The sequence below is a fragment of the Fusarium oxysporum genome, chromosome 4 (assembly GCF_000149955.1).
Source record: "Fusarium oxysporum f. sp. lycopersici 4287 chromosome 4, whole genome shotgun sequence".
Taxonomy (NCBI): domain Eukaryota; kingdom Fungi; phylum Ascomycota; class Sordariomycetes; order Hypocreales; family Nectriaceae; genus Fusarium; species Fusarium oxysporum.
Window position 1 is genome coordinate 1299025 of NC_030989.1, and position 26391 is coordinate 1325415.

The 26391-nt window shown below is 47.1% G+C and overlaps 9 protein-coding genes across 12 annotated transcripts; 2 read left to right on the forward strand and 7 right to left on the reverse strand.

Moving 5' to 3' along the window:
• Positions 1-202: 202 nt before the first annotated feature.
• On the reverse strand, positions 203-3038 carry FOXG_07846 (uncharacterized protein). Of its 4 annotated transcripts, XM_018386503.1 has the most exons (5): positions 2879-3012; positions 2702-2714; positions 2058-2654; positions 1059-2008; positions 319-993 (listed from the first exon to the last, which is right to left on the reverse strand). In XM_018386503.1, exons 4-5 carry the CDS (start codon positions 1440-1442, stop codon positions 955-957), a joined length of 423 nt encoding a protein of 140 aa, XP_018243677.1. In that variant the 5' UTR covers positions 1443-2008; positions 2058-2654; positions 2702-2714; positions 2879-3012; the 3' UTR covers positions 319-954. The 4 variants fall into 4 exon arrangements, with proteins under 4 accessions (XP_018243675.1, XP_018243677.1, XP_018243676.1 ...); XM_018386502.1 differs by having other exon boundaries at positions 2702-3038; XM_018386504.1 differs by lacking the exon at positions 2702-2714 and having other exon boundaries at positions 2058-2511; positions 2879-3030.
• Positions 3039-3794: 756 nt separating this feature from the next.
• FOXG_07847 (uncharacterized protein) lies at positions 3795-5539 on the forward strand. The gene is made up of 2 exons (XM_018386505.1): positions 3795-5197; positions 5247-5539. Exon 1 carries the CDS (start codon positions 4049-4051, stop codon positions 4925-4927), a length of 879 nt encoding a protein of 292 aa, XP_018243679.1. The 5' UTR covers positions 3795-4048; the 3' UTR covers positions 4928-5197; positions 5247-5539.
• Positions 5540-6167: 628 nt separating this feature from the next.
• On the reverse strand, positions 6168-6437 carry FOXG_19546 (uncharacterized protein; the record flags this gene model as incomplete). The annotated part of the gene is made up of 2 exons (XM_018399783.1): positions 6168-6197; positions 6252-6437. 2 exons carry the CDS (start codon positions 6435-6437, stop codon positions 6168-6170), a joined length of 216 nt encoding a protein of 71 aa, XP_018243680.1.
• A 167-nt stretch (positions 6438-6604) lies between these two features.
• FOXG_07848 (uncharacterized protein) lies at positions 6605-8482 on the reverse strand (the record flags this gene model as incomplete). The annotated part of the gene is made up of 3 exons (XM_018386506.1): positions 8368-8482; positions 7774-8311; positions 6605-7235 (listed from the first exon to the last, which is right to left on the reverse strand). Exons 2-3 carry the CDS (start codon positions 7890-7892, stop codon positions 6605-6607), a joined length of 750 nt encoding a protein of 249 aa, XP_018243681.1. The 5' UTR covers positions 7893-8311; positions 8368-8482.
• Positions 8483-8553: 71 nt separating this feature from the next.
• Positions 8554-9223, reverse strand: FOXG_19547 (uncharacterized protein). Its single transcript, XM_018399784.1, has one exon. The coding sequence runs from the start codon at positions 9035-9037 to the stop codon at positions 8774-8776; it is 264 nt and encodes an 87-aa protein (XP_018243682.1). The 5' UTR covers positions 9038-9223; the 3' UTR covers positions 8554-8773.
• A 5037-nt stretch (positions 9224-14260) lies between these two features.
• On the forward strand, positions 14261-15754 carry FOXG_07849 (uncharacterized protein; the record flags this gene model as incomplete). Its single annotated transcript, XM_018386507.1, has 1 exon — positions 14261-15754. One exon carries the CDS (start codon positions 14261-14263, stop codon positions 15752-15754), a length of 1494 nt encoding a protein of 497 aa, XP_018243683.1.
• Positions 15755-16200: 446 nt separating this feature from the next.
• Positions 16201-18251, reverse strand: FOXG_07850 (uncharacterized protein). Its single transcript, XM_018386508.1, has one exon. It carries the CDS (start codon positions 18057-18059, stop codon positions 16383-16385), a length of 1677 nt encoding a protein of 558 aa, XP_018243684.1. The 5' UTR covers positions 18060-18251; the 3' UTR covers positions 16201-16382.
• A 677-nt stretch (positions 18252-18928) lies between these two features.
• On the reverse strand, positions 18929-19744 carry FOXG_07851 (uncharacterized protein; the record flags this gene model as incomplete). The annotated part of the gene is made up of 1 exon (XM_018386509.1): positions 18929-19744. The coding sequence occupies one exon, from the start codon at positions 19742-19744 to the stop codon at positions 18929-18931; it is 816 nt and encodes a 271-aa protein (XP_018243685.1).
• A 122-nt stretch (positions 19745-19866) lies between these two features.
• On the reverse strand, positions 19867-23779 carry FOXG_07852 (uncharacterized protein). Its single transcript, XM_018386510.1, has 5 exons — positions 23382-23779; positions 21517-23324; positions 21381-21470; positions 21036-21330; positions 19867-20988 (listed from the first exon to the last, which is right to left on the reverse strand). The coding sequence occupies exons 1-5, from the start codon at positions 23419-23421 to the stop codon at positions 20273-20275; spliced, it is 2949 nt and encodes a 982-aa protein (XP_018243686.1). The 5' UTR covers positions 23422-23779; the 3' UTR covers positions 19867-20272.
• Between the last annotated feature and the right edge of the window lie 2612 nt (positions 23780-26391).

Genomic DNA, 26391 nt, shown 5'->3' on the forward strand with positions numbered 1-26391 from the left:
ATTGTTTGTCCGTTAGCGGCTCGTCTTTGGACCAAAAGATAAGCTTCATGTACCAAAACGGAAGAGGGACGTTGTCTTGAGTCAGTCGTTTTGCCACTTGTGAATGATGTTTGCTAATGTTCATCCCTGTTTGTCAACTTAGATCATGATCAGCCAAGTTTGCGACTTCAGCTGGAAACGAGAATAGGCTTGTCTTCGGCGGATTGAATTGGAGGTGTTGTAAATCCTACCGATGGCAAAACTGTATTTGTTTCTGTTGAGGTGGAGGTTTGGGCTGGTACTGACACTCAACTGCTATGCAACGGCCACGCATAATGAAGGCGCCACGGAAGCCTATTTGGTCTGTATTGTTTGCTAAGAGCCTACTGAAAAGGGGTACCAACAAGAAGTCATCATCATCGACGACGATGGCGATGTCCCCCGGGTTGCCGCAATTCCTGCCAACAACCCCCCTCAAAGCCTTTCTTGGGTCGATATCATCAATCAAAGCCAACAGATCGTCCAACACACGCTGAATGTCAATTTATACACCGAGACCGACCTTACTGGCCTCGCTCGTTATGCGTGGTGCCTCCTTTCTGGCCTCTTGCTTCTCATCGTAAAGTTTGACGATCCGTCTCTTTCGGTGTTCTTTCTCTCGTCCGGTGTCATTGCTGCAGTACAATTTTGGCGGGCCTCTCTTTCTTGTATTTCTGTTGTTTCTACTCCTTTCAAGCTTACTATTATTCTGCGAAGCCCAATACGTGTGGCCATCTTCTGTCGGCCACGTCACACCGAAGAGAATACTAGTTCGGTGGCGGTAATGTATGCTATTCAAGAGAAGTGCGATGGTTTCTGGGTTTGTAACCATGGACATCAGCTGCAGAGCAATCCCAGTCACATCTCTGCTACCTTCTGGCGTGGATGGAAAGGCCAGCCTGGCACTCACTATTCACGCTCCCTACCTTTCGGCCATCATTCCGTGGAAACAGATTCACTGTCGTTGATTATGCCCTGGTGACAGAGTTCCAGTAAGCCAACTGTTGCAAGAAAACATGCAGGAACGAGTGAAGACTTACCAGCTCCTGTGCGAGAATCCTTGCTCGTCGAAGGAAGACGTAAAATCCGTGGACCTCACGTCGCCTCTCTCGTTCCGCCTCCAAGATCAGCTGGTCGAGGAAATTGGTGACTCTGAAGCATGTTGCACCAATACACCCAGAGATGTACTGGCCTTCTGCGATGTAAATGTTATCGTGAAAGTAGCCATTGAAATGTTCAAGTCTGTCTCTGGCCCAGGCGTTCTCTATGTTCAAGAGCGCGACGGGATCCTCGGTTCTCCATTGCGTGTTACCATCTTCCGTCACCTGATACCATGTAACATCGAAGAGTTTTTGGGTGCGATGGCGGTAGCCAGCTGCGCCCGCGAGACATAAGATGGTGTTTATATCGTCGAACTGGCTCATAAGCCAGATTGCAGTTCTCGCTCTGCGCCGGCTCTCTGGGTACGCATCCGACCACCGAGCTACCCACGTCGTTTCTCAGCCGCGGCCTCCTTTTGCTCCTTTGTCATTGCTGCTCAGCAATTTCTTTTTAGTCCACGCCGCCTCCGCGGTAAGCAACCGAACTGGAAAATGCCAATGTGTATTTGATATCTATGTTGAAAACGTGAGTGGCGATCAGAAGCTCGATGGTGGTGCAAAGACCAAGCAGTCCGAGGCCAATTACAGGTCGTCCTAGAATAGCTTTGATCTGCAGCTAGATCGTACCGTCTCGCTTACAAAGATGATATATATCTCCAGCTTTTACTAGCTGATACGGTGATGCGAAATATCTCGTATGGGTATGAAGGTTGTGTTGTGAAGGTGCGGAGAGAAGGTGTAGGATGGGGAAAAGGCATAGTTATTGCAAATCGTCAGGCACAGTTTGCTCTTTGCTGGGGTTGACAGCTGGGCAGTGTCGGCCATTTTCATTGCGACGACATTGCTTTCGAAAGTCAACCTCGATCACTTCGAAGCCCAAGGGCTCGATGCTTGTTCAAAAGGTTAGATGTCAGTTTCTCATGTTAATAGTAAACTTACAGTGTTCAAGTCCGGTGACGAACTCGTCAGTGAAACATGGCTCTTCCGATTCAGCCATGATCGTCTTTTCTCGCAGAGGACAGAGCATGAGGATAACAACAGCCTAATTTCCTTTATATTTTTGAAATGTGTCGACCAGGGGACTTATACATTAACATTCTGGGGACACATATGCTCAAAAGCGGCAAGAAAACCATCGGGTTCGGTCACAGACCGAGGCACCGAGAAATAAAGGCGATCTGGATCAATACAAAGATACCAGGTATCGACTTGAACTCGTCGTCAAGCATGGTTGGCTCAGTCCAACAACTGCGCCTCTGTCCGGTCACAGGCTCGGTAGATACGTTTCGCAGCTCTTCAGGGAGTTGGGTGTTGGGCGGGAGGTCAATCGCATCATGGGCATGAGCCTGATGAGGATAATGTCAAGGTTTCCCACGGTTGCGAGACACACCATCTAGAAATCTGATGTCATTCCCTAACGAAGTAGCCAGGGGAACCGACGCATTGCGTGCATCATTTGGGGGTAATGATGCCCACTGGGCACGTATGGTGTTCGTGCTTTTGCCATCTAGCCACCAAGTTGATTTGCTTCAATCACTGAGTATTGTTAGAGGGGCGTCGTTGATTGACATACGACAGCATACCTTCAAACGGTCACTGGAGAGATCAGAATGGGCTCAGCTGGCACTCGGGGTTGGTTGCAATGGGATAACCGCGTTGAAACGGGTGGGATGATGACAGGAGGAGTTGAATGATAATGAGAAGATGAGAGAGAAGTGCTGTACTTTGCACATGAGTTGTTTTGAGCAGCCATCTCATACCTTCCTCGCACACTGAAACATTGACCTCCTGCCATGGTGATGTCTTTGCTCCTGCCAAATAGCCAGCAAAGTAAGAAGGTGCGGAGTGGTGGCTCACTGGTGGTCAATTTATCCGTGCATTTCCTGGTGAAGTCTTCTTGCCGATGATGATGATGATGGCGAGTAGAGTGAGAAGGTGCCAGGTGGTGGTTCCACCGGCGGTCAATCAGGGCATACACTTGCGTGTCATTGTGTTACTTAGGTTCTGATATACCTACCCGAGCGGCAAAATGCTTGTCAGTTGCTGGCACTGCCTGACAACCCTTATTTTCGATATTCATAATAATTAGATCTCTACCTTAGTAGGCACTGTACGAAGAATCGCATGCGTAGAATTCGATTGATTGTTATTGTTTCTCTGTTTATTCTGCTTCTTGCTGATGTCCTTATTTTCTTTCCTTATAGCTAAGATTTCTCGGCGATGGAGTCATGATCCGAGAAAGAGACGTTTACCTTTGAACATCGTTTTGAGAATCATTTCAATATCCTCAGACTTGCGCCTCTTCATCTTCGCTGATGAAAAAGTTTTTAAAAAGGGAAGAATGTCAACAGCTCGATAGATTTTCATGACTTTCGGCCGCAGATTTTCACGGGCAAGAAAGCTCTTGCGATGCAGTATTGCTGTGATATTGCCTGACTACGATGTTTAACTCTCCCTACTCGGTTCTGCCTGCATATTCTTTTGCCCCCTTTCTCCATTTATCAATCGAACTGCCCAGAATCCACCACCTACCTAGGCCAAGGAGGTCTCGAGATGATTCCAATGATATACAGGAAGTTGTTACCTCTCTAGTAACAGTAAGTCACTACTATCAACACTTTTTCGCGAAGAGTTTCTTATATTGGTGTTCAGTATTTCTTGCAGGGCGCCCATGTCCAACTACACCCCAGTCTCAGCCTGTGCTTCTTCGAGCCTGCACTCCTCTTCACACATTCATAAACTCTCCCCTCTTCCATCCCTCCGCCCTCATTCTGCTCCGTCACGCTCCGTCATCCCCTCTCCCTCTGCATCACCGTTCATACTCCCTGACATCATCCTCTCCTGCGGCGTCTTTCGCGCTCTCTGGCATTCTCTCCTCCTGCGTCGACTCTGCTTCTCTGTCGGTGCGACCCTTCTCGAAATGATGGAAAATGATGGAAGATCACCCTGGGAATGTTGGCCATGCTAATATGGCGCCTAGCAGTACCATCAAGGAAGAGCCGGATAGTCGCCCTCTCCCCGTGATAGGTACTCGCTACGAGGACTTCGAGTCAGATGGTGGTTACCCGACATCTCGACCAGGCGGTTATTTTATGAACAGGCCCACAGACCTCAATGTTCATGAAAAGTTCGATGTCGGCAACAACCTTCGAAAATGGGTCAAGACAGAGCACCCTGAGCTCTACCACAAAGTCCGACCGGAGGAGATCAATATCTCGGCGAATCAAAGGGCAGACTTCTTCTGCACACTCTATAAAGACTGGACCAGCGCTGCAGACCTTGAAGAGGTGCCCTCCTCTCCCCGCCCCAAAACCAAGGATGACACTCGTATCCATGTCGGCAAATGGAATCAATATTTGCCACCGTCAGACAACAAGAGGAGGAGAGATGAGGGTGACGACAACAAGTCTCCCACGCCATCCCCCAAAAAACCCAAGAAGAGGGAGGAGGCTCGATTGCGAGACAAACCAGCATACCTCGCCGTCGGCTACTCCGCTGGTAAGGGAGTAGACAAGGTCACCTCCGATTTCAAAGATGGAAGTGGCCAGATGGCGACCAGTCAGTACATCGACTGGAAGTCAAAGGACAACATCGACCAACTCAAGCGCCGCTGCCTCACGAAATGGGAGCGTAACGAACGAACCCGGATTCGACAATTCAATCAAGGACGCATCCTTATCTCCTCTCGCAACTACATCATCGAGGCTGCGGCTGCTGGGTTTGTCGAAGGGTCCCGTCCGTCTGTCAGCCTTCCGGGAGTCATCGAGCTTGTCGAACACGAGAGAATGCGAAGATCGTCGAGGAGTTAGCGGCCGAATTCTGCTATATATAAGCGACTGATGAAAGACTTCTTCGGTCTTTCGACATCAGGGCTCGTCTAAATCAAGTATACTTATGATGAGGATGGCCTAAGAATATCCTAAACTTAGAAAGTTTCATCCTAAAGTCTTTGAATATTGCACCCAGTAGTTACCAAGCGTTATCAGCTTATAAAATATTCTCAGAACCTTTACCATTCTTCAGCTCCTCATCTCCCTCCATCCCCATCATCAAAGCTTCCAACAACGGCAAGAACAGCGGTATATCCATCAGCTCCCAAATGCATATTACCAGAGCTAACATCGCCAGATGCCTGAGTATTCACAAGAATACCTCGATTTCTTCGGCCTTGAGTGGATAACTTGGTGGTCGAGTGCCGGCGTAGGGTCCTGACCGGTACTCACTATGCGTACGATGTATTTGGTATGATGTGGACATTTATCTCGATGGAGCTTTGAAGGAGACGACTCTATTCTATGGTCAATTGATTTTATGCGGAAGTACGCATCCTATATCTTGTTATAACTTATTATTCGCACTTGATCCGTCTATTCTGTAGCTTTTATTCCGATCAAGATAATAAATACAAGGGATCCCGCCATGACTCTCTCGTCATTGGATGAACGTCCCGTAATATGGACATCAGTTGAGGCCACCGATACTCGGTATACTGCGTTACCGTTCCTTTCAGTTGAACTCGATAGCGATCAGTTGTACCAGCTAGCACGTTGACTCGGCCCAGATGTGCGCCAGGCCGGGAAAGGAGTATACAGCCTGAATCTTCCTCTCCGTCTACCAGTATGTGACCGCGTGCAAATCTCTCTTTCAGCTCTGTATCCATGGACGCGAGAGAGAGAAGAGAGTTTACATCATGAAGCTGGCGAAGTTGCCAGCACAATCGGCAATAGGGCAATGACCTTGAGCGAGGTTGGACGGATTGAGTACTAAGTTTGCCGTCCTTTGACCGAAGGCCGATCATATCTATGACTTGAATGAGATTTGGCTCCTTGTTTCCGAAATTCGGCTCTGACGGGATTTGATCAACAGTATTGCCGTTCATCTCGGCATCAATCCTGCGACAGGAAAGATAGTTCCTTGCAGTCATTGGAGCTGTGCAGAGATTCTGTGGCATGTTCTGTTGGTCAACCATGCGGCCGACCAAGAGTATGGGAGCAGCTGTGTCCAAGTACGAATTTTTCCTTGAGCCAGCGATCCATGAATTGAAGAGCCTCAGGGGGCAAGAAAACTTGCGACCTTAATCTAGGGTACCAAAATAAACTGGTCTAAAGGCCTGCTAAGATATACTAAACTTACCTGAGCCTTTTCGTCCCTTAGGATAGAGGTCCTAGGTATCCTTGACTCCTCTAGAAGGGTGATTAGAATCTGCATCTGGAACACAGTGTCGTTCGCAGCATTGTGAAGCAATTCGGGGCCACCTTGCTCTCGATCCTCGTCACTTTGGCGCCTCATATCTTTGTATGTGAGACCGAGAAGATTCATGACCTTAGAGCAGGCAGGCGTCCCCCCAAGGCCGCCTGGACGAGATGGTGCTTTTGGAGATCAATGAATTTACATTTGTCGCGAGAACCAGCCAAGACCAAGACGAGCCAGGGTGTTTTCCTCCAGTGTGCAACCCGCGGCGATAGAAGGGTTAGTAGCTATGCTGATCAAGGTACGGGCCCAGCTCCTGAATTGCTGACCATCTGTCTGGCAAGATCTCTAACAAATGCAGTTTCGAGGAGGGCTGGTCGTTCGGTATCCGGAGGGAGGTATGCCCCGCGGCCCGTACCGGTCTGAGCGAAACGCATCACTCCACGACGAGCGGTGTTGATGATGAGTCTGATGTTGTAAGCTTTGGTACGTTCTTTAGTATTGCTATCTACCCGCTGAATGACAGTATCGATGCACCTTGCGATTGTTCCACCGTTCAGCTCTGCATGTGAAGGGTTGATGAACTTTCTGTCTCCACCTTTCCATATAGTCGTGAACATTTGATCTCGGGTTGCGGTTGAAATACTCATGTAGACCGAGGCTAGGTGCTTTCGGGCAGCGCCGGGCGCATCAGGGTAATGGAGGCTCTGCGGGTGGTCATACTTCAAGTAGCCAACTTGAACTCTGGCATCAGTGAGGGTGATTGCCGGCATGTGCCTGTTATCTGCGTTGCTAGTGAACGCATTCCAATCACGGGATAATTCTCTCCAGAAACACCGCAAGTCTTCGACTTGGTAAGGAACTCCAAGTCCTTGCTGGACCTCTTGGTCTTGTTCAGCGAGATCCACACACCGCATGAGCTCGCTTCTGCAAAGCTCTCCCTCAGAGTATACATTAGTAGAAGGATGGCGATTGTTGATGCATTGAATTATATTAACGGCGTCATATGCCGAGAGTCCTTGAGGGACGTTGCCAGCAAACGGGGGAACTTGGTAAATGCTGTCAACAACTGTGGGGTTGGGGGAACTCGGGGGTAGTTGGCAGCAACTGGGCGAACTTGGGGAGCATCGTCATCGATACGATGACGATGGCCTCTTGTTGGTTAGCCATGGCTTTTTGCAGACGAGAGAGGAGATATAGAAGAAAGGGATGTTGGGGGGGAGTGAGGTTGAAGAGGGAGAGAGAAGAAGAGTTGAAGGAGGGTCAATCTAATCCCACGCCAGAAAAACGACATTGCGCTCAAGCTTGTTGACTATTTCGTGCGCAGTACGTTCCCGAGGCTTGAGAGTATCTTGGAACAGGCGTTTAAGGGTTGAGACCAGGTGGGGAGAATATATATATTGGGTTGTTCCGAATACGAAGCTGTACGGCTCTGTAATATGGTTCCATTTCTTCGTACGCGTACAGTCGTCGCCAAGGTGGCCTCGAAATTCGTTGATGATGTAGTGACTGGCTGTCATTTTTTTCCTGAAGATCGAAAGCTCGATCTCCGGGCGGCGGGTAGGGCTTGTCGGAGGCAACCATTTTGCGTGTATCGATATAAGTCCACCCGACCTCAGTGATAGGGCTGTAGCGATACTGGTGACCGGCCCTGTAGTGGGACTTAGAATAGTCATCAACCGTCTCTCAGCAAAGGCTCTCGAAATCGATCGAGATGATGATGGGGGGCTCATCCTCTAGAGGCGATAGGATTTTGTGGCAGCGTCCTAAACAGGCAGAAACCGTTTCAACTTGTCCTCGTTAGGAGTTTGAGCGTTGTTGTCAACCCGGCGATAAGACTCGATGCCAGAAGATGTAGACGGATATAAGCTAGTGTGCTGTCTCCAACTTGACATTGGGCCAGGCGGAGGCTCCGCATTCTTATTTTTATTCTTCTTGCCCATTTCGATATTATAATATGGCACAGCGACTCAGGAAGTGATATTGAGTAGGGAGCAGATCAGCTAAGTTCAAAGGGATCAGTGTATACCAATGGATATGAGCGAGGCGGGGAACAAACCAAGAGTATGTGATATAGGTAGGTAAGGTAGGTTAGTTGTAGGAAGCCTCGCAGCAGAACGCAGTTTATGGCCCCTGGCAACAGTCTGTCTTTCTTGATAAAGTAATTTGAGCTCGCCATAACAGGTGTCACCTTATGCCTCAAGAGAAGCCGAAGAGAGTAGATCTTTTCTACGCCAGAAGCTTTCTCGTGTCAAGAGTTGCCAGCCAATCTCGGTAGTGATATATACGGAAGGAATAGTATATAATATCAGGAAACGTCTCATATAGAAAAACAATCACGAATCATACTTGAAGCAAGTCGAGTCTCTCAAGAAAATATTCAGCTTGTCTGATGCTCAACTAACACTACATAATCAAGGTAGTGTGTTTCTGCGCAGATCAGACGTAACTTCAGAATAAGGTTACTACAACAATGTAGGAATGAGCACTTCTCTGGCAAATTCTCCCTGTGCGGCCATGTTCACACCAGGTTGACGATAGTTGACGTGCGTTGACAGGCTGATGATATCGAACATTGAGAGACCTTGGCGGCGAAGACCAACAAATGGGGGAATTTGGGGGACATTGGTAGCAGCCGCGGGAACTGAAGGGAGGTTGGCAGCAACTCGGGGATGTTGCAGGATATCATCATCGTCGATGGTGATGATGACGTATTGTTGGCCAGCCATGACTTGCGGCAGATGAATAAGCGGATATAAAGGAAGGAGATCTGGGAGGGGACAGTAAGGATGAAGAAGGAGAGGGAGAGGAGGATACCAAGAAAGAAAGGTCCTACCCTACACCCTCGCCTACTATCTACCAGACTTCTAGCTAAGGTCGGAAAGAAAAGCCTGAGAACTTCTCTTCTATTTATACTTTTATTAAAATGTTTGTAACAGAATGTTTACACCCCCGACTTATGTTCAATATATTACAAATTTGCTGTTGTGCTCCACGTTTACCGAACTTGGAAGCGAAAACACCACAATTTGCAGCAAAAGAACAATCATTCGGGCCTAAACATTTGATCCGCGAGACGATTTCCAATATTTGTCTTTCGCTTGTATTTTCTTACAAGTCAATTTGTTTGCAAAACTGTGTATTTTCGTAAAGAGTGTAAGTAACAGTGCCATCTTATGGAGGTAGCTTGTCTTATCCTCAGTTCTTAGGAACCCCCTTTTCGACCTGAGATGCAACTTCGATGTATTCAACGAATCTTCCAAGTTATTTCCATAGCAGAGCCTCCTCTTCAGCTCAGCACGAGCTCGGTTAACGGTGTTTGTGCGGTGCATGTCGATGTTCTCCTCAAGACATGCAATGCAATAACTTCGCTTCTGATTTTATCTAACTCTTCGTTAATTGGCTATAAGGGTAGGTCGTTGGCATTGCCTATAGATGTATCCCAATCTTTGAGTACTTGAGTCCAAAAGCTCTGCCAGTGTTCGAATCGGTAAACGGCTTCAAGTCGTTCCTCGACTCGGTGCTTCTTTTGAGCGAGGTCGGTGAACATTGTGAGTTCATTGACAAAAACAGGCCGCCAAACAGAAACGCAAGACTCAACATGAAATGAAGAAAGCGAACGCAGCACTTTCAGAAGAACTGAAACAAACGAACAGTTTGAGAAGGGTGCAGCGGAAAGAAAGAGTTCGAAGAATAGAAGCTAATGACGGGTTAGATCTCGAGAGCTGAGGCATTTTGGACCAAGTATTCACAAAGGGACATTGCTATCTGGACAAAAGACTGGAAGAAGTTATCCAATGCGAAAAATGAATCATATGGTTGCATTAGGGGTGGCTTCAAGTTGTCCTGACCATCCGACATAGGCTACGCTTATGTTCGTTGATTGAAGCTTAATGCGTTGCTCACTTCCTTTGCAAGTGGCATATCTTTACACACACTTTACGCAGTTGGCCACATTCGACATCATCTCAGTACTTTGGTCAATAAAACTCAAGATCAACTATTATCTAACGCCACTTGTCGTCCCTGTCTCATTCATTTAGCTCAGTGGTTGCACAGCGTTCATCCATCCTCCTAGGTGGTCAAGCACCAACTCTCCGCAAAGCCCAGCTTATCGGAGAACGCGCTGCAGATGATCGAAATGTTTATTGAACTATGCTCCGAGCCTCTCCTCACCTCAGCACCGAGAGAATACGGTTGTCTAATGGCTAGTGTGTGGTCTTGTGGGAGGGGACGCCGCATGAGATACGTGCTGAACTTTGTTATTAGGTTTAACTTCTGAATCCATGTGGAAAGAAGACTCAGTTTCCGAACAGCGCAACATTTACCAATCGGTGCCGGCATTAGGTTGGTTGCTGGGCGAATCATAGCTTGGATTCACATCTTGGGTTTATTGAGTGGAAATGAACAGAAGCCTTCCATTGGGGGTATCATCAGATACTTAAGGTGTAAGTGACAGTAAGTCGAATCAGGGATTGTAAACATTTCACGACTGTCTTTCTTATCTAGTGACCTAACAATATTTCCCAGAGAAGACACGTATATAAGGAGCTGCTCTCTCTTTGACTTGGGACACCTTTTTCCCTTTTCAGTAACACTCTTTTCTTTCACTCCTTGCTGTGACAGTTTCTACTACACTCACAACCTCTTCATCACGACACCATTTACCCCACGCAAACCTTGCCTCATACCTCTCTTGGCATAATGAGTGGATCGATACGGTCTTTATGGTCGCGGCCTTCGTGGCCTTCAAGATCTTCAAGTCCTTCCAAATCTGAGCAATCGTCTGGGTCGCCACGGTTTTCACAAAATGTTAAAAAGTCCATCGAGGAATACGGGCAACGAATGAAATCAAAGATGAGCCAGGCCCGTAGAGGCATTAAAAATGCTGCTTCTAAAGCCAAGAACATGAGAACCCATTTCTATGGTCGTGAAAAGACTCTCTGTAAGCGGTACGTTTCTCTTTTTTCCAAGCAGAAGTGGTTGATCGTTGACGTTTTCTCAGAATGGGGAGATATACCAAACTAGATGAAAGCAAGTCGGAGTAGACCACCTCAGTATTCCCCTCGGAAGACCTGTGTTTCATTACAGCACATTTAAGAGATCAAATGATCTTTGTGTGTTGCTGGAAGGGCTCATATTTTTGTGGCTTTATCCCCTTACGGCACGGTTAGATTGCGATTTAGCTGAAAGGAATTAGACTTGCGATAAGAAACATTAAAATTTGTCGTTCGCCGGCTCGAGATCAAGTCAGATTGTGTACTCAGGAAGCTCAACATTAAACTCTGAGTTTAAAGTGATACGTATCGAGTAGTTGCCACAATCCAAGCCCGCAGCTCTCTCTAGGATTCTCGCGTGCTGTTGAGGTCGACAGGGGTGTCTTTGCGAAAATAAAAGGGGGTCATATTATAACCTCTCATTATCTCGCTTTCCGTACTACTGGGTGTTGAAAACCTTGGCCGTGTATAGATTCCGTAAAAGCTATAAGACGAGGCTATCTTTCTAAGTTCGTCTATATTTGAGATACTTGAGCGTGAATTGTAAAACTCAGAATAGCTGAGCATTAGAAACCAACGGTTAGCTTCCGAAAAGATTTGGTGATTCTCTCATGGTTCTCCAAGTCGACACAACTCCATTCTTACTTGTTGGGCGGCATTAGTGTCAGTCATGAATAAATAATGCCATGCATAGAGAAAACTAGCCCAGGATCAACGTGGGAGCCCTCAAAATATGAAAACGGCAGTGGGTTGTCAGACTTCAAGGCTATATGGGTATATTCAGGGGCAAGGGGCATTGGTAAATGCCAGCCATGCTTGGACTTGGCAGCAGATACAAGTAAATGTAGAGTATTCGACCAAACTGGATTCTCTTTGTGCCTTTTTCTGATCTCTTCATTTATCTGCTTTGGGGACAGTGGAACTTGCTGTCGGTAAAATTAAAGCCGATGTACTATGAAACCTCCAATCATCAACAAAATCTAGTGTCCCTCCATGTATTAATGCATGGCCTGTCCATCATATCACAACCGTTCTTAATTCATCATAGATGAAAGTAGAGAAAGCGTGTCTTTTCAAGGTCAGGGTATTGATTAACGAAATATCTTGGAAGAACAATGATACACCACAAGTATATAAAACCAGGAGGGAAAAGGGCGAGAGTTGCCAAGTCTCAATGAGACAGCTGGAGAGGGAAGTTTTCTCAATATCTTCTGCTGTTGATGTCCTGGACCAGAGGCATATTGGAGAGCCAGCTACTAAAAGCTCAGCATAGACATTCTCAAGCAATCTGGCGAGCAGGGAACAAAAGTTCTGTTATGCTGAACATCTTGATTGTGAAGCATGTCACTTATGAACAACAACATGGACTTTTAAATCCAGCTCTAGTCATAGAATAAAAGACATAATTCTTTAGTGCAATCAATTACTTTGGCTGTTTAGACAGAAAAGTCAAGACCTATCCTATCCTACGAAATTCCGAAGAAGCTATAAAATATCAATGCAAATTCCCTCCAGTAAAAGCCAGGAGCCTGTTGCTCTACGTATAGGACAATTACTCTACCAACAACCAGCTGTAATTTTCCATAGTAAAAAGAAAAGCGACACTCCTTCTCAAGGCATAAGTAAAAGCGGTGTTTCCTAGCTTCGCCCTGGCATTATTAATACGTTCAACAAATCAGGGGTAGCACACTGGCAAATGAACAGAACGTAAGAAGTTTGGACAAGGCAGACTATTTCTGACCGTGGCCTCAAGCGAAGGGATCGAGTGATACGCATCTCGAAGGCACTTGACTGGACTTTGGCGCAATCTAGGTAGAATCAATTAGTAAGATTGCATTGGACATGTCAGGAGCTTACAACTTACTTGAGACTAGCGATAGTGAACAAGACTTGGCATCATCTCATGCATCTTCATCCCGATCCCCATATTGTAGGTAGGAATTATCTCCAAAGCTTGGTGCAGGTCGATGAAGAAAGGCTCTGCGGACTGCGTCTTCCGGTTAAGAAGCCCCATGGGAGTCATCCTCAAGCGGATCTCTTCAGCTCTTCTTCAATGATTGCCTCACGTTCCGAGTGGGCCATGAGAAGGCATTCAACTTGGCCGACAATCCTGTCCCAACGTTGTTCAACCCAATCGATCCAAAGCACCATTTTGAAAAGAGTGCCAGAGATACAGCCACACATGGACTGGCCCTCTGCAATGAGCTCGTTCGATCAGTATGGTTCCTCAAATTTCTCCAGACGATCCCTAGCCCACTCGCTTTCTCGCCAGGCGAGCTTGCTGAAGCCACATGAGACTTCGTAGTTGATATTACTATTAGCCTCATGTGGTGTCCATTCAACACCAAAAAGACGTTCAGTTCTATACCTATAGGAAGCGCTTTTGGAAAGTCCAGCACAAACATCCCAGTTTGCGTAGATCTTGATGTATTGCAAGGTGCACCTTGCTATGTTTTCCAGAGCCCAGAGGCCCTCTGACCAACGGGCAGCCCATTCATCACCGCAGTACTGTAGATAGTCTGTGGTGCATTCGGACATATTGGGATGTTGAGGGAGCTTGAAGGGCTAGTGATTATGTGTTGATAGTTCTTGAGTAAAGCAACTGCTGTATCTTTGTTGCTGTAAGCGAGTCGAAGATTGATGTTGATGAAGGAAAAGATGAAGGATCGACGAGACAGTTGTCAAGGAATTAACATTAAGGGTGACTAGGTATACAATCCTAATAGCCATTGCGCAGTATGGACAGAATGGCATCAAGAAGTTACTGCCACTGCCACTGTCAACTTGACTGTTCTGATATTCGAACACATCATGGCACTGGCAATGTAACAGACACTGATGGTTGCTTTGGTAATCATTTCACTGCATGAATTCATTTATATTCTTTTTTATTTTGTTTTTCATTTGTGCTTCTTTGCTCTTTTCTCCAACCGTTCAGACTACAGCATCGTCAGCATGTCTTCCAACGTCACCACGAGCGAAAGCCCTTCGACTACAGGACCCCAAGTCCACAATAAAGCTACCCATGCTCAGCAAGTATCTACAACTCATCAAAATACCCAAGTTGCTCAGGCTCATCAGTCTCAAGAAGGGCTTCAACATCCTCCAGCTCCTTTGGAACTCATTGATCATGTCGATGAACTCGTCGCCGACATTCCCAACCAACAGCAAAATGTTCAGAATCTCATTGCCGACCAGGCTGACATGCAGTCAGTTGCCGGTCTCCCCTTTAACCAGCACATTCCCTATCAGAATATCGTGCAGCAGTCGAACGTCTTTCCCCAGCAGCCTAGCAACCCGAACTTCGCTCAGCATACATATGAATACCCCTGTCAGCAGGCTTTCCAGTATCCTTCTCACGCTGGCCAACAGCAATATCCTCAGATGGGACAACGATTTCCCTCTCAGTCGGCGTTTCACTTCAATCAGCAGTTCGGGAACTCCTATCTTTCTCAGCAAAACTTCCAACAGAGTTCACAACTCCAGGCTCATCCGCACCATTATGCTGTGTTTCAAGACCCACGAGACGGCGCACCACCTCAGCATCAGTCTACTCATAGTATGCCCCTCAACCTCTCCGGAGGTGGAAATGCCTTGGCTATGCAGCACCCTCAGCAACTTGGAAATCCCGCCCAGCAGGTTGCTCCAGCAGCCTCAACACATCCGATCTGTCATGAAGTCGGTTTCAAGAACCTCCTTGAAGATCAGGATGTCGTTGAATCCCGAGGCGCTGATGAATGTGTTTCCGAACACAGCCAGCTCGTCATCAAAGAGAAGATGTCGCTACACGATCTCATCAAGCTGTACGAATACGTCCAGCGGAAGGGGGATGTCTATCTCCCAGCCGATGATACCTACAAGCTCTTCTGGAGTTCTCTCTTCAAAAACTGGAATTCCAAGATGCCAGTTTCCGAAAGTCACCCTCTGCCTGCACGTAGCAAATCAGACATTCACATCCAGATCGGCTACTACTCTACCGATGCCTCCAGCAACCAACTAGCAAATGGGCGCCGAAGCTCCAAGGCTCGCAAGGGCAACGCGGTTCCGATCTATCTTTCACTCGACCTTGACGCAGAGGGCATTAACTGGCTTTACAAAGACAATAATGGACAACGTGTCCATAGGTCGCAAGTCAAGCTTCTGGTCGGTCTCAGCGATACTCAAGCCAAGCATAATGTCTTGACCCATTACGACACTTATGAGAAAAACAGAGTCTGTGGACACAATCTTCAGCTCATCATTGAGGCTGCTCGACGACGAGTTCAGAAATGGGCGATTGCAGGTAGTGGAGCCAACGTCGAGTTAGGGGTTAAGTGCCGACCTCCAACAAACCTCCTTCGACTAGTACTCGCGTCTGAACACTTTAGAAATCAGCATTCGAAAAACTGTGCTGTCGCTGATCTTGAGGCCCTACGGCTTAAGTCGGGCTACGGGGATCGAAAGAATTGAAACGGAGGTGTATTCGCGATAGATCTCAATGGCAAGTCATTCTTCCTTGTACTAAGTATTTGACTTGTTTCTAACATCTTTTAAAGTCGACCCTTACCTTACTGAAGGGCTTGCTCGTATAGGGCGTGTTCACGCTTAATGAATGTCAAGGTTCAGTTGCTACCAGGTATAATTGGCAATGGAAGTGACAGGTGCTTGGAGTCCTGATGTCGATACCGGCTTTTGAATGGATGGATGTACTAGTCATCTTGGAGTTGCCAAACCAATAATAGACCCTGATTGGCTGAACCCTGGCTTCAACCAATTGTGAAATAACTGCATGTTCACAAAGCTAATGCAGCTTCGGTACCGTCTAACTTTGCTCAATCAACATGGTTACATCAAGGATTTTCTTGGGCCATGCAAATTGGTACGCGAAGAGCACCAAGTTTCAAATCATCGCCAGCTCACTTCTTCGTTGCGTTATGTATGTTCAAAAGGGAAACGGTTGGAACTCTTTATTGTCCTCGATCCATCTATCTCGTGTACAGTTCTAATCTAAAATCGCCAATCTCTACAACCATAATATCCAGCCAGGTATCGAAAACAAAGCCCCTGAATCAAATATCAAACGCCTTTACCTCCACCCCTAGTGCCACTCAGCGTCAATCTTCTCCCAGTTGTCAAGGAAACTCTTGAAGAACTTGACACCCAGGCCGGGATCCAATGCACCAGTAGTGGCGCGGATGGAGTGCATGCTGAGTTGTGGAAGACCAACATCTGCAGCTCGGACACCAATCATGCTAGACAGTGCCGGGCCAATGGTTCCACCGCTTCGAGAGTCACTTCGAATTTGGAATCTCTGTGTTCGGCATCCACCAAGCTCACCGGCCCGCTCCATAATAGCAGCGGAGACACTATCCGTGGTCATATGGGCGTTGGAGTCGTAGGTGATAGCTACACCAACATTGAGCTCCGGCACATGCTCAGGAAGATATTTCTCAAGGAAGTTGGGATTTCCAGCATGTGTGACATCGGCAGACGCGAGGAAGCTTGCAGACCATGTTTGCCCTTGAAGTCCTGGTCCATATACATCTGGACTAAGACTCTCGACAGTTCTTTCAACCACAGAGGGAAGAAAGTTTCCACGGGCACCCTGCCTCAGCAAGCTACCGATTTCTTCGTCGTCAAATAGAGCGACGAGCTTGATTCCTCCCTCTTCACTGTTTTCTGAAGATGCTAAGAGGGCTGTAAGGGCTGCCCAAGAACACAACTTATCATCAATGCGACCCGCGAAGATGAATTCCCGATCCAGGCCACCGGTCTGAGCGGGCTGAGAGTCATAAAGCTCGAGTTCCCAGTTGACAATTGAACTATAAGATTGGATGTTGAGTTCCTTGGCAATGAGTTCAACCAGTCGTGGGGGCTGCGTGTTGACGAAAGAGCCGGCGGGTCCAAGAGCCTCGGTAGACGCACGCTGTGAACTCTCTAGGCCGATAATAGGAACGGCTTGAGTCTCGGCGTTGTTGTTTCCCATCATACCAACTCCGAAATGAGGCGCAAGAGTGGGGATTCGGGCGATGGGCCAGTCTAGCTTCACCAGCTTTACAGTCTTCTTCCCGGTTTCTTTATCATCGAGGATAACTCGTCCACCAATGCTGAGATCCCGGTCCCACCAGGTTGCATTGAGGGCTCCAGCATATGGTGCTGCTCCCAATTGAATGTATCCGGCCTTGACAGGCTTTGTGCTAACGGGCTTGAGCTTCGCGGCGAGAGCGTCAATGTGACCACCGATCATGGCAACACCATCTCCAGGCTTATACGCTTTACCAACTTTAAAAGCGATCAGAGAGCTCCCATTCCGAGTGACCCAGTACTTTCCACCAGGCTGAATCTTGCCCGACCAGTTATCGCGGGGAGAGAGTTGCTCATATCCAAGCGCCTTCAGCTTGTTCTCAAAGTAATCGACGGTGTGAAAAATCGTAGGGTTCTCCCGAAGAAAGTCGCAGAAAGGCTTGGTAAAACACTCAGGCTCCATCTTCTCAACCTGGCACAGTTTACAGGCCTGGCCGGCCTCAAGGTGCCAGTTGACCTGGCCGACTTCATCAGGCGCAAGCTTGGTAATACAAGATGCGCATACACGGTTGTCCTTCGTATCGCGGCCCTTCATATCTGAAATGATGAAGTTCTTGGAACTTTGCTTCGGTTCGGTCTTTTGGGGCGCAGTCGCATTGTTGTTGAGCGTAGCTGACGACGATAGCGCTTGTTGTCGCAACGATAGTGACGAAGCGCGGGCGCTCAGCATTGCAGGCGTAACCTGAGTCATTTTAAGGGATGAAGCTATGTGCAAGCTGGAGAATTAAATGAGACTTGTTGTCAAAGGTCGAAAGGCGGAATCGGTGAAAGGTGGAATGTGAAAGGTAAGGATTATCAATGCTTGGTTGGATATTGTCGAGGTTGAGCTACATATAACAACGACGATCTCGGAGCTACCTAGGTTACCTGGTCAGTGCGTTGCGTGACCTGCCAAACATGGGTCATGTGTTGAGATAAGGACAACAGAAATACAAGAACTTACCATATTACCTACCTTCAGATAAGGCATCTAGGTAAGGTAGTATATTAATATCCACTGGAAGAACCTTGAAAACTCATGACCAGGGCACTTCTGTCAGCACTGGGTTTATTTATTTATTTTTTATAGCAGAAACAATTAATCATCTCCCTTCATTCCGTCAGAATCGATTACAACACTGAAGCAATGCACCAATGCGACACCGTTAACAAAAGCATACAGCAATATATATCATATCGCTATCGATTTTCATATTGACCCTTGATGACAGATAGACCGTGAGCCAGCATCGAATACCCTGGTCATCGCAGAACTCAAAACATGAGTTACAAACATCGCACGATACAATCTGTCGCATTCAGTATCGTAATCAAATACACAAGCAGAAGAAATTGCGTACCAGAAGCATTGATTTCATGGGGTTGCGCCATCGTCGTGATTAATCTCCGCTCCGGGAGCTTCAGATCAAACTTTAGTAGTGGACATAAGAGGAGCATGTTCCAGGCCAAGATTGACATATAATCAAGTAGTCGGATAATAGCCATAGATCGACCAACCCACGACAACCCTTTTCAGGATATGATTGCTTCTGGCGCAGGGCAAGCTGTGATGCAAGCGCATCACGTCTCCCAACAGGCGTCACCACTCTCAATTTTGGGCAAGATCGGATCTGTACCAAATCGGGCAGGGACTCTGTGGCCTGTATATGCGGGTAGTCGACCTTCCATAACGCCGTCATTGGCATATTTGACGATTCGCTTGCGAGCAGTGTGGATTATGGCCTCGAGATTGTATTTATGAACCCGGGAAGCCTGGCTCTTGTCGTAATCTTTGATGCTTCGCATGTAGGCATCTTCACGAGTCGAGCCAGGTGGTTTGAAAGTTACATGCTCTGGATCACCAAACTCGTCATCAGCGTCCATATATAGGAATACGATCACGATTTTCTTGCCATCCTTATACATTGAAGGAATCATAAACACTTTTTGACCAGCCTGCCTGGCTGTTGTGTGTTGACGAATCGGTTCCTGCTCACCATTCTCTAGGGCACGTTTGCGTTCCTCGCGCGAGACTGGGAGATCTTGGTTCCATACGCCAACTTCAGTCTTTCCGTCTGTGAAGACACAAGGTATGTATTCTGGGCTGTAGAGAGGTTTGGAAGATTCCCAGTCAGAGAAGATACTGGAGAAGAAGGACTCGCGTTGAGATTGCGTAATTGGGCAAAGGCTGAGAAGGTCGGTGGTGTTGTGGGAAACCTCGAGCCAGGCAATAAGCAGGTCTCTTAGTTCGTGTCTTTCAAGATATGTTAGATGGCAGAAGTGCGTGATAATTGCATCGGGTGCGCGAGACGTGGTGATGCTGGAGTCTCCATGGAAGTCTTCTAGCTCGACGCCCTTGATGGGAATAAGAGCCATCTCGATGCTCTGATGAGCCATTCTGCCTTTTCTTCGATTATACGCGTATTGCAAAAAAGTTTCGTCTTCTCAGAATCGTTTTGTGATCTTGTTAGCAATGCTTAAAGAGATGAACGACATGAATCTCACGGGGAGATATAAGATGCGTTTTGATGGTAGACTCTATTTGTACGATGATCTTCCCCTCTAATAGATGCTATTGCCTTGGAGAATAGGCGTGAAAGCTTCGCCTTCCTTCCACTGTTCACAAACTAACGTAAGTGTCAGGGTCAGGCGCTGCCTATTGACTCTCGGAAGGCACGTTGCTAACGTAAAGTCTAACATATCTAACATGGGACGGATGATCTCAGGGGTAAAATACAAAGGCTCTGATTGCTTCTCGTAGACGAAAACAATATAAAAAGTCCATTTCCAAAGCAATTCAATCGAAACAATATATGTGCATGTGAATGTGTGTAGCATATGTATGGGGGTATCTAAACTAGCTATGCTGAACAATTTACCAGGTAGGTATGCAACCAATCTATGGAGCACCAGCCCAGAACCAAATCAACGGTATCTCGAACTCGAAGATGCTCGTGCTAAATCTTCAGCCTCCGACATCTCCAGTAGACTAACAGCCTCGTCGGCATCATCTTCATCGTCGGATTGTCCCAGCTCGGCAGCAGGGTCCTCACTGGTCTGTTCGAGAGGGCGGCGCTTCTTCTCAAAGTCCTGCTTGTGCGCTTCGGCAAGCATGCGTGAGAATGTGCGTTTTGGGGGTGGTGGGGGCGCCACTCCTCCTGTTCTGCGTCGAGACAAGCCTTCTTCTGCTTGACCGGCTGAGACGGCGGTGGATTCGGCTGTGCCGTGGCGGGAGGGTGTTTCGAGTGAGGCAACACCTTCAGTGTCGTCGGGTTGGCGGCTGGCGACGGTGCTGTCCATACTGGCACGAGCGATGAGGGGCTCGATTCTATAGGGGAGGGGTACATCGCGGGAGGCCTTGTACTGAGAGACGTTTCCGCAGTGCTCATTCTCAACGCGGAAGAGAGTCCACATGCCTCGACGGGTGACTTCCATGAAGGCGACCATGAAGGAGACGATGGTGGAGTGCTGGGTGTTGTGGGTGAAAATGGCATAAAAGATCCAGGCAAATCGAAGGATAGGATCTACCACCATGATGAAGTAGTATAGCCATCGTCGCTTCAGGGCAAGGATATCTCGAAGACACCAGTGCCGCGAATTAGGTTGAAGAAGAGAGAAATCCATAAAAAGATCCCAGAAAGCTGGTGGTTGTCAGAAGTGTTTGCAAATAGTGAGGCAAGCAACTTACAGCAATAGATACTATTAATGGTTGAAAAGGTAATGAATAAAGCAAGATGCATCTTGGAATCATGTATACGGTAGAAAGACAGCATCACAGCAGCAATTATAGTCGCCGTATACTTGCCACCGTTGACTAGATGAGGAAAGACATTGCGTGTATCTTTATATCGACGAAGGCATTGTAAAAATCGCCAAATGGGTGGAAGAGCAGTCAAGAATCCAAGGGCCCGTGAGTGGCTAGAGTTGCACTGCACCGGATTCTGCCAGTAGTTGGCATACAAACAGAAGAATAGTTCAATATTCTGGGATTGTTAGTAATTGCTCGTTTTCAGTTGAGATTCTTTGTACTTACTGCGGTAGCATATGTAAGTGAACAGTAAATATCTCCGAGGAAGAAATCACGGAACTCGACTGGGTAGAGTCCAGCCAAGAGCAAACGCCACTGGTTCATGTCAGCAGCTTTCAACAATGAGTGAGGGAAGACTTACATGAGAATATGCAAACCAGCGCCGGCTTTTATAGAGCAATGTAGGGGCAGGAAAGAATAAAATAACAATAGTAAAGAAGATAAGAATAACCGGATAGTAGATGTACATGTCCGGGTCGCCATATCTACTAAAGTTCACCCACATGAAGAGGCCCAGTACCAAGAAGAAGAAACTTGGAAATTGAGCCAGCTCTCTCCAGTCTAGATGATGCCGCTGGTCGAATTCAAAGATGAAGGGGTAGTTGACTTTGTTCTGGTTCCAGATTAAACAGTCAATGCAAAAAAGCGAGAACAGATAGAGCATGAGGAAATAGCCTCCATAGATCTGCATGAGATAGCTCGTCCGCACGCGTACTTCGACGTCGTCATCGTACAACAGTTGTGCTCCGTAAATAAGGCCCTGGATCGCGAACACAGCACCAGTGCCAATGAGCAGACCATTCTGGAACATGCCAATTGACTGGTCTTCAGGCTTCTTGTTCAGACTGCGGAGCTTGCCAGCGGCTAGCTTGTGGTTACCGCGCTCGAAATAGCGAGCATACAGGTCTTCCACCGTACGAATGTGTCCCTCGAGTACATCGCTGTTGACAAACCATGACTGGTTGACCTTTTCGTTGAGATAACGATACGGAGGTCGGGCATTGACAGCCTTGTCATATTTCTTGTTGAGCTTTCGAAATGCCGTGCGGTTAAGCATTGCGTATGACTTGAGCAATTCAAGCCCACGATAAAACTCTTGGAGTGCGAGTTTGAGCTTGCGCTTTGCTGTGCGATATGAGACTTCGTGTTGGGTCGGGCGACGGATGTAGTCTCTCTCAGCGTCACCCACGACACCACCGTTGATATTGGGTGTCGTGTTCATCTTCTGCAACGCCTTCGTGTTGGGTCCGATAGGGAATATCTTGGACTTGATAGGATCCATGATCCCATTGAGCTTGCCATTGGCGCTATCATGGGTTCCTTTTTTCTGGGGATTCTCCTCCCGGGCTCGCTCATCGGCCATCTCTTGAATTCGACGGTTGCGCATCTCGTGAAGCTGTACTCTCAAAATGTCCAACCTCTGACCAGCCTGTTCTTCCTTCATCTTATAGAAACTCTCAACCTTTTCAAGCTCTGAATCGAGGAAGTCAAAGAACTCTCGCTCCCTCTCCTTAACCAGGTCGAAGTTCTGCATGTTGATATCAACTCTGCGGTCGCTTTTTGCCGTTGATTGGTGGGTAAATAGTCGTCGGAGGTGAGAAGGTGAATCCTGAGCACCAGGTTCTGATGGTTTCTTGGTCGAGTTGTTTACGTCCGGCGATGCAATTGTCGATACGACACTGGCTGATGATGTTCGTCGAGGATCAATTCGCTGAATATTTCGTCGCATCACCTCGGTGGGCCCAACAGTAGCAGGCGAAGCGGGGAGGTCGCTCTCATGATCATGAACTTTCAGCGCGGGCGCAGGTAATTGAAACTCGGCATGTTTGGTCTCGCCAGCCAAAGGCGACGGCTCAGGTGGTGTGTTGACAAAGCTTCCATAGTGTCGGTTGTCGCCCAAATCTGTGAGGGACTCGTTTTCGGCGGTTCTGCTTCGCGGCGTGGGGATCGACCTCGGGGGCGCAACGGCTGCTACCGATGGAATTGTCGCAGAATTCAAAGCCGTGTTCTCTCTTGTAAACGGTTGTCGCAGTGTTGCAGGCGAAGCAAATGTGCTTGTGCGAAGCTGCCCAAGACCTCGAGGTGTTCCATTTGCACGAGCAAGAGCTCTACCGACAGCTTTGATGTGCTTCTTCCCTTGTTTGTAGTTGAGGTACTTGATGCGCCATTCTACACGTTTAAAGTTAGTTTTTTATCCAATCTACAAGACAATCCTTGGGTATTTACCAGGCACAGCTTCTCGCTCGAGCTCCTTGGCGAACTTCATGATAGCTGCTCACAGCCGAACAATAAGAGGACTATAAACTTGCAGCATCTAAAATTTGGATGAAGATCGCTAAAGAAGTTAGGGGCAAAAAAGCTTGGGCTTAATTAAGCTCGTGGAAAATTTGTTGGATCGCGTCAAATCCGTCAACGTGCCCCTCCCTGGTGATCATGAATGAATTCGACCACTAGGGTCAGGAGCTTTGAGTTCAGATGAACGAATGAATTGCTTTTGACGTCAATGCACGAGGTCCTCACTAAAGAGAAACGAAACGAATCCGCTAGCCAAGACGGGGAATGTCTTCCGCATCAGCATGGGTTATTAGGTGCCGAATTACCCTACACAAAATAATTGAGTTCTGATTTTGAGGTAAAAGATGATGATGATAATAGCCCAAGGAAAGGATGCTTGGAATTTCAAGTCTTAAGGAATTTGACTGTGGCGAATTAACCCTTATTCTGCTAACCTAAACTTGAGTTCCGAGGCCACAGCTGGCTTACAACTCAATCCAACGAATGAATTGTTGCCGCCCCCAGCGGTTGGATATCGAGTTGTTGAATAAACGACGATCGTTAGGAATACAAGAGAAAGAAAGGTGATCTCACATAAGATTTGAATCCGATTTTAGAATTATGCGGCGCAAGCGTTGATATCTGGGTTTGACGTTCAACGTGTGCACCCAAACTTATCTCAACGTTGAACTTAATGTGGTTTCTTGTCACATCAAATGGTGATGCAGACTACCATATTACATAAAGCTATCTGATTGTATTCCGATGTATATTTAGCAATTGCAGTGCGATAGAACTGACTTCTTGACTAACACAACGATGCGAGGATCTACGTATACTTGCCAAACTGTTACCGAAGATGCCAAGTGTATTCCAAAATTAAAGTTGTGACATATGCTCTGTCTTTCCCTCGATTCTATTCTACGCGTAACACAACTTGCTTACAAAAGGAACCTTATTGTTATGCCCTGTAAAGGTTTAGAAAAACACTTCAGTAAACGCCCGGCGGTGAAGTATCCGACTCTGCCGACCTTTGATCTATCAGGGACAACGCAGCCGAAACATAGCTTTTGCTGACGTGTTAATCGAAAGGTCATCAAAAGAGGAAATGATCAGACCTAAACTTTGGTGAAAAAATGATGTTCCTGAAGTTTTGAACACATTGTGTTACTGTTGACTCATAGTGCTCAGGAACCACCCCGTGTGCAACAACGAATCGGCAAGACTTGACACACACAAATTTCAAGAACAAATCGAAATTTCTCAAGACCGAATTAGAGAGAAAAGTTAATATGTGGTTACATTATGGTCCCCCATCAGGACGAAGCAACTGAGGAGCTCACGCCGGCGAGTTGCAATTGTCGTCTTGAGCCTCATCACCTAGGTGCGCTGGGAAATACCCACTCGTGGCTACTAGGTTATCACCGGATGCTTCATTCCATCTGAAAAAGGTAAGATATTTCATCAAAATTTACCTCATTGTATCGAGATTTGAGGGGTTTATTACTCCCTCAACAGAGACTTGACTTATATGGACTTCTTCGCCAAGCACCGGCTCAACGCTTGATCGACTCTAGGAGCTTGAACTTTCCTAGTCTCCCATCTAGAAACCCACTAAGTAAGGTCCGTCCGATCCAGATCTTTCATTTAGTGACATTGATGATTTCATTATTACCACGTGTGCTGTATCGTCCAAGACATGTTCCTCGAGGTGGCTGGGCCGCCGGATCAACGGCTTAACGCTCAAGAATCCATTGTCATGACAAAGAGAGGAATGTTTTGATAAACAAGACATATAAACAACGCATGATTCAGCCAATGCATCACCCAAAAAAAAATTTAAAAAATTACATCATGGTGAAACTCAGAACCATTTGTTTTGATCGACATGTTTTACCTGGTAACGCAGCATTGCTGCCGAACATCCGAGTCGATTGGGTAGAAAGTAAACAAACTGTAGCATCATGAGAGCAATGCCATTACGACAACCGTGGAAGCTCTGACGAATAAGGAGATTGAAAATGCCAGTTCCGGTTGCCAATGCGAGAAACGAAACAGTGTTCCCCGCATCGTTCACCCACACTATCTATCAATCGGTGTGATTGAGGTAAGACCTCGCATCAACCTACAAACACTTGTTTGGCGAATCGAAAGTTTTGTCTCTCAGCCGAGTTTGGTTCCCGTGAAGATGTACCTCAAGCTACCATGCACGTACCAAGGCTTGACATGTGGCTAGGTGCTTATGGCATGGGCGTCTTTTCAGCTTAAGCGGAACTGCATCCCCGGACAAACTTGTGTGACAGTACGTCACTGCAGCTTGCAGACTGGACTTGTAAAGCTTGAGGCCTGTATGGGCTTTCGATGACCACTCAGCGAACAACACACGGCTTATCGATATTGGGTTGCTTGTTTAAGCTGCAGCCTTGTGGTGCCTTGTTCCTTGTTCCTGGTGCCTTCGATTAAGCTCATTCGAGTTCATAGGTCAGCATTGCCAACTCATGATCATGAAAGGATTAAACCCTCAAAACCAACATCGAAAGCCAAACTTGTTATTCTGTGTGGCGTTTCGATATTACCACCTTAATCCTGCTTATGTTGCAAATCGCATCCTCACGATACTGCATGCGTATCCCATCGCCCGAAGCTCCAGGGCCCTGCAACTTAAACAGAGTGTTATATCGATGACAAGTTGGAATGTACCTTGTCTATACGTGGGGATTGTAATTCTCTTACACACCCTCCAGAACGGCACATTCCTGAAAGGGCTGAGACTCCCGGCAGATATTCCTGCATGACGCCGTGTTACAAACTGGAAAACGTGACGGTTTCCTCAAGCTTCCACTGGTTGATGAAAGTTTCAATGTGAACGCCAATTTACATGAAATAAGGATTATTGATTTGCGACAGGGATTGCCTAGTCGCAATGGAGGAATTCTCCCGCCGAAAGTGAGTTTTGGAAACG

Excerpts from the sequence above, each read along its gene's own strand:
- FOXG_07846 (XM_018386501.1), bottom strand. The coding sequence starts at position 1,442 with ATGAGCCAGTTCGACGATATAAACACCATCTTATGTCTCGCGGGCGCA. Across the intron at positions 994-1,058 it reads GGATTCTCGCACAGGAGCTG|GGCATAATCAACGACAGTGA; the intron begins GTAAGTCTTCAC and ends CTCTGTCACCAG.
- FOXG_07847 (XM_018386505.1), top strand. The coding sequence starts at position 4,049 with ATGATGGAAGATCACCCTGGGAATGTTGGCCATGCTAATATGGCGCCT.
- FOXG_19547 (XM_018399784.1), bottom strand. The coding sequence starts at position 9,037 with ATGGCTGGCCAACAATACGTCATCATCACCATCGACGATGATGATATC.
- FOXG_07850 (XM_018386508.1), bottom strand. The coding sequence starts at position 18,059 with ATGACTCAGGTTACGCCTGCAATGCTGAGCGCCCGCGCTTCGTCACTA.
- FOXG_07852 (XM_018386510.1), bottom strand. The coding sequence starts at position 23,421 with ATGAAGTTCGCCAAGGAGCTCGAGCGAGAAGCTGTGCCTG. Across the intron at positions 23,325-23,381 it reads CGAGCGAGAAGCTGTGCCTG|AATGGCGCATCAAGTACCTC; the intron begins GTAAATACCCAA and ends TTAAACGTGTAG. Across the intron at positions 20,989-21,035 it reads CATTAATAGTATCTATTGCT|CTTTCTGGGATCTTTTTATG; the intron begins GTAAGTTGCTTG and ends GACAACCACCAG.